At 35.6% G+C, this 6,527-nt stretch overlaps 1 protein-coding gene across 1 annotated transcript; it reads right to left on the bottom strand.

Moving 5' to 3' along the window:
• Positions 1-4,179: 4,179 nt before the first annotated feature.
• LOC132713673 (uncharacterized) lies at positions 4,180-5,166 on the bottom strand. Its single transcript, XM_060696323.1, has one exon. The coding sequence runs from the start codon at positions 5,164-5,166 to the stop codon at positions 4,180-4,182; it is 987 nt and encodes a 328-aa protein (XP_060552306.1).
• Between the last annotated feature and the right edge of the window lie 1,361 nt (positions 5,167-6,527).

Here is a 6,527-nt window from a genome sequence, read left to right as displayed (position 1 = left end):
ACAATATACCATCACATGAACCTTATGGGAATGATCGAAAATTGAGAAATGAAAAGAACCGTGTGAAGCTTAGAAGATTTATTCAACTTAAAAGAGAAGAGAGACAGCGAAATAGTAATGTTGATCTTGAAACAAGTGGATATGAGAGTGCAGAAACAAGTTCATCTCAAGATAGGGGGCGTTTGAGAGTGCGGATGAGTTTTCCTTCAAACAAAAGAAAAGGTGCTTTGAAACGATGGAAAAGAGAAATGTCACAAGCAAATGCTCGAATAAAGCTGATAAGTCCTAATGGTGGATATTAATTGATAACAACTATGTTTCTGGTTTAATCGTGTTTACTAAGGTTCCATGTTTTTCCGGAAGTCCCGGTATCATATTACATACAGCATACATATATACTATGGTGGTCTCACATACATTATAACATTAGTCTATAGGGACATCACATCCCTCCTCAAAGTTAGATATAAAACATCAGTTTTAAATTGAACAAATCAAATGCTTAAATCATTATATGAATATCAAATTATGAATTATGAAAAATATTTATATTATAGTTATGTAAACTGATATTACTAAACATGGATAAACTATTCTTTACAATTATTTGATTACGATGGAATACATATAAATGAATCTAACTGTAAAATTCATCCTAACTTTTTTTCTCTAGAAATGTTCACTCCATGGCTGTTGACACATTCCCCAATTTCGTTTTGTAGGTCAGTTCTATGTCAGTTTTTACTATAGTCTGCAGGTATCTAAATAATAGATCCACTACATTGAGCAATATCGAACATTTACACTATACAAACATGAATATTTATTTTGTTCTAAATCTGATAATTTGTTTATTTTTCTCTTAAATATTTGTTGTTAAATGCATTGTTAATGTCCACACTATATTAGAACTTCAATGTACTTGTCATTTAAATCATGTTGCCGTATATAAGGGTGTCATGTTTACTATTTGCGCTATTACGTATTAATTTTTTTCTATTGAGAATCTAATTACATAAAATATATCCATGATGTATACACTTATTAAACTCGCATGGCAGATCGCGTGACCTGCTTGTACCACTGGGTTTATTATGCCCATTTTCACTGTGGAACCAATAATCTAACTTACAAAATCTTTTAAATATGCGGGCGGACGACTATCTTCGTGCTGGCCTTGTCGCATAACTCGTGTTTTGTCTTTCAGCGAGTTCCTCCCCCTGATAGTCCTCAATATCGCTTTCCCCGTGCTGTTTAGGCGTATTCCCCATTAAGTCTGGATCTACTGTTTTTATAACAGAATGAGTTCCTGGTGACACAATGTCCTTCATCATTTCGAACACTTATCATTGGGTCCCTTTTTGTTTATAACTTTATATGGGACTGGATTATACATTGTACTTGACTTTTCTTGGTGTTTCGTTTCTAAGTAAAAACTCTGTCTCCGACGTTAATGTTTCGTTCTCGTGCGTTCATTCGCTGGTCCTCGTATTGTTTTGATTTTTGCTTTTGGATAACTCATCATTTCTTCGTGCTATTTCGTCTGCACGCGTGTCCTCATTTTGGTGTTGATTAATGTCTGGCATACGCGTTTACCGGTTCCCTTCCGAACATTAGCCGAAATGGCGTAAATCCAGTTGCCACGTGCGGTGTAGCTCTGTTACTGGCGGAGAAATCCTGAACAGTTCTTGTTTGTAATTCCTTCCCTCCATGAATGCCGATTTAACACTCTTCATCAACGGTTTGTTGAATGCTTCTGCCTGAGCATTAGCCCTTGGCCACCTAGGCGTGATTTTTTTCTGTGTATAAACCGTAAAATTTTGCAAAGTCCGCAAATGCCGTACTATTAAATGGCGATCCATTATCTGTTTTAATCACTTTGGGGACACCAAACATTGAAATTATTTTTGTCCATAACCGGTATGACCATATTTGCTGAAACACTCTTTACTATTTCCACTATTGGATATCGCGAGTACTCATCTACTGCAACCAATAGGTAATCACCGTTTTCTAGAGGTCCACAAAAATCTGCACTTATATTTTTCCAAGGTCCAGATGGCAAATCTGACATTTTCAGTGGTTCTCGCGGTCTTGGTTCCCTTGAGTTGGCTTGACAGGCTAGACATTTTTGTATTGCTGTTTTTCAATTTCTGCATTCATGTTCGGAAACCATACCTTTTGATCGTATATAGCTTTTAGTTTTAACAATTCCCTGGTGCCCTTCATGTCCCATTTTTATTGCACGATTTCGGAGTGTTTTCGGTATCACTAATTTGTCATTTCTTAATAAGACCGTGTCATTGTGAACCGTCAATTCATCTTTTACGCTTCTGAGTACCACCAGCTCTTCCATGTCGATTTTAAAATCTGTCACTGTTTTCATTTCATGCCATTTTCCATTCTTTTGCGTATTCAATCGCTTTTTCTGTATAGTTTTATCTTTGACTGATTCTAATTTTACTTCATCTAGTGTCATTGCATTTGGCACTGCCTGTGCGGAAACGAATGCTACATATATTCCTCGGCTATATTTCTCTGCTCGTCACATTTCAACGGATGACGAGACATGTAATCAGACGGGTTATCCTTTCCAGGCTGTATTCAATTTTTACATTAAATGGTTGTAGACGAAATCCCCATCGTTCAATTCGTAGTGGTGGCTGTTTCTTCTGCCATATTTTCGTCAGTGGCATGTGATCTGTGAAGCACGTGAAAGTTGGAGCACCTCTTAAGTACATCGAATAGTGCTCACACGACCATACTACTGCCAGAGCCTCTCTTTCTGTTTGTGAGTAACGTGATTCTGTCTGTGTCAGTGCACGAGACGCGTACGCGATAATTTTTTCCTTCCTGTGTGAGTATCCCAGATATACCGACTGGTGAAGCATCTACTATTAGCTCAATTTCTTTTAATGGACTAAAGTATGTGATAACCGTATCACTACTTAATTCTCTTTTCAGTTTCTCGAACGCGACTTGCTGATCATTTTCCCATGACCAGGGTGTGTCCTTTTTTGTTAAACGCCTCAATGGTTCCGTTATTGTCGCATAATCCTTTATAAATCTCGAGCAATACGATGTCATTCCGAGAAAACTCCTCAATTCAGATACGTTTGTGGGCTGTTGCATGTCTCTCACTGCTCGAACCTTCACTGGATCTGGTGAAATGCCGTCTCCTCTGAATACAACTCCAAAGAATGTGATTTCAAGCTTGTTAAATTCACATTTTTCTCTATTTAATGTCAGCCCGTTACGATGCAATGCATGAAACACCTTGATCAAGTGCCTTGTCGTGATCTTTTTGACTGTTTCCATACACTATTATATCATCCGAAATATCTTGGCACCAGCTATGTCTTGAATGATAGAAACTGATTGTTTTCTGAAACACTTCACTTGCAGAGTTAGTACCGAAATTCAAACGTTTATATCTGTATAAGCCCATGTGTGTAGAGAATGTAGTGATTGATCTCGATTCTTCATCTAATTCCAGCTGATTATATCCAGCTTTTAAATCTAGTTTGCTGAACACTTTTGCACCGTTCATGTCGTGTATAAGTTTCATCTATTGTTGGCATTGGATGCCGTTCTCTTTCAATAGCTTTGTTTGCCTCTCTCATGTCTATGCATAATCTTACATCTCCATTTTTCTTCGGTGGGGTGACAATCGGTGACACCCATGGTGTTGATTCATTTTTAACTTCTTCTATGATGTCATTTTCAAGTAGCTTTTCAATTTCCTTTTGAACTTTCTTTCTTAAATGAAATGGCGTACGTCGATTTCTCTGCGCTACAGGTTTTACATCACGGTTTATGTGTAATTTGACTTTTTGTCCTTTTAATTTCCCAATACCGTCATAAATTCCTTGATATTTATCTTCCATATTGGCCGTTATCCTTGGTTTATTTTTATTATTTCTAATTCACATGATGTTTCACACCCTAATAGAGCTCCATAGTTTCCTTTCACAATATAAAATGGTGTTACTGTGTATTTTTCTGTTCTTTTCGACCGTTAAATTCACACAGCCCTTTACGTTTAATGCACTTCGCCCTCCGTATGGAAGTAAATTTGGCAGCCCTTTTGTTTTTATTTTAGGTTTTCCTAAGTAATCATACGTGGTTTCATCTAGTATATTCACACTTGATCCTGTGTCTATTGTAGCCGTAATCGTTTTATTCGTTGACTTTTATCTGTGTTTTGGGCGTTTTTGATCCTTTTTGTTTACCGACATTTTTCACTGTGATGTTATAGAGGTACTCCTCTTCCGAATCGAACTGTAGCGAACTGCTGGCGTTATCGCTGACCTCTTTGACATGCTGATATTTCGGCGCTAAACAGCAGCGCGCGAAATGATTAGGTTTCTTGCATACATTGCAGGTTTTACCTGTGACTGGGCACGGCTTATCTCTGTGCGGGAATTCATAACCACATTTTCTGCAAGTATTGGCTGACGCACCATCACGTGGTCTACTTCGTTGATTCGATTGGTTCTTCGGACCATATTTCCCACGACCTCCAAAATTTGCATACGACCCTCTACTGTTCCCACGGCCATGAGACATCGGCGCTCGTCCTCGTGTTCTACTATTGAACTTTGAAACCTTGTGTACAGATCTAGAATTTTCTGAATTTTCCATTGCGGATGCTTGCATATCTGATTGTTCAAACATACGTCCCATTGTAATAATGTCATCGAGTTTTTTATCTGGTTCACGTAACGCTCTTCTTCTGAGTTGATTTGAGCGGCCATGTTGTATCACTTGTTGTAAAATTTCATTGTCAATGTCTGCGAATGCACAGTTCTTTGCCAAAGTTCTTAACTCAGTCACATATTCATCAATCGTTTGTGCTTCTAATTGCTTGTATGATCTAAAGTTGTAAATTTCAATTTGAACGTTCTTTCTGGGAGCAAAATAGTCGCTAAGTACCTTTTTTGTTGCGTCGTAAGTCGCTGCGCTGTCCTTTTTCTCTACGTCATAGATGTCGTACACTTTTTCTCCGGCGTAATGTAGTAATAATGCTCTTCTCTGGTCAGCGTTTGATATTTTCATCCCCACAAATAAATTTTCGAGGCGCCCAATCCATTTCTCCCAACGCGTGCCTGCATTGGATTTATCCGTTTCAAGATCAAAACTTGGAAATGCTGGTAAATTGTTCATTGTTAACGTCTTAATCCATCAATTAACACATGAAAATATATCCAAATATTATATAAGTAATTCCGTTTTGTTTGTTTTTATCCTCGTCGCCAGATGATAAGTCCTAATGGTGGATATTAATTGATAACAACTAATGCGTTCCAGAATAAAAAAGGAAATTCCAGATGTCCTTTTTCCGGGGGTCGACCTCAATGCGCTTTTTCAGCAACAATTTTACATGCACAGATAGTGACAGTACAGTGCTGACTTAGGGGAATAATTCCCCTAACTTTTTAACCTCAGACGAAACGCATTGTACCTGTTCGTTCTGCGGATATATGATACCACTATCATTTTAAATGGGTTTATTTTCTAAGGATAATGTTGGAAATGATTGTTCGGAAATATTTCATGAAAACACACATCTAACTTTCAAATGGGTTAATATAACAGTAATTTACGCAGATTACAAAAACCTTTAAATTGTAGACGGTCAATATTTTTTTAGATATGAAATAGAAGGCCTGGGTTAAAAAAAACACAAATGTCTGATCATTTATAGATTCATGTTTTTATACTTGTTTGAGAATATAGAGTAGAGAGAAAAGAATACGTCCGATATTAATTTGTATACAAGAAAAATATAATAACGGGCTATATAACATATCACATTTATCTGTTCATTATTCATCTTACTGTTAAGAAAATAAATATATTTATCAAATAACTTACCGTACTTATTCAAGTAAAATATAAAACTTTTAAAAAATCGATAAGCATATGTTGTACTTAATTCTTATGTATAAATGTAGTGTCAAATATATGTTTTAATCATAATGCATTTTCGAAAAAAATATTAAGAAGGATTGATGAAATGAAATGATCATTTTCATTTTCCATATTTTTCTATGTATAAGTTTACTTTTACTACATGTAACATATTTTCCGTACTTATCCCTGGTGTCGTAACTACTTTCGTCAATATACATATTAAAATAAACAAAAAAATAAATAATCATTTTCAAAACAGAGAAAACTTTAATAAACAGGCAATTCAATATTTTCCTAAAATTGATTATTATCAAATTATTTCATTTAACATGTGTCTACATCAACTGGTGAAATATTTATTTCTATATCACTGGATGAAATAAAACACGCATTTACAGATAAAACTTCATATCCTCTTTTCATTATATTTTTGAATATTCTAAATATAAATTCAGAAATATTGAAAACAAATATTTTATTACATAAATATGAGTGGTTCCGTTTAATTTATTTTTCACTGCAGTGAAATTATTTTCATATTGTCATTGTTGTCTTGTCGGATTATATTCTTCTAAGTCACCAAATCACATAATCATAATGTCGTCAAATTT

This window comes from Ruditapes philippinarum, unplaced genomic scaffold (genome assembly GCF_026571515.1).
Source record: "Ruditapes philippinarum isolate M1 unplaced genomic scaffold, ASM2657151v2 ctg156_1_1_1_1, whole genome shotgun sequence".
Classification (NCBI taxonomy): domain Eukaryota; kingdom Metazoa; phylum Mollusca; class Bivalvia; order Venerida; family Veneridae; genus Ruditapes; species Ruditapes philippinarum.
The sequence above is the reverse complement of the archived record's forward strand: the minus strand, read 5'-3'. Positions and strand labels throughout refer to the sequence as shown.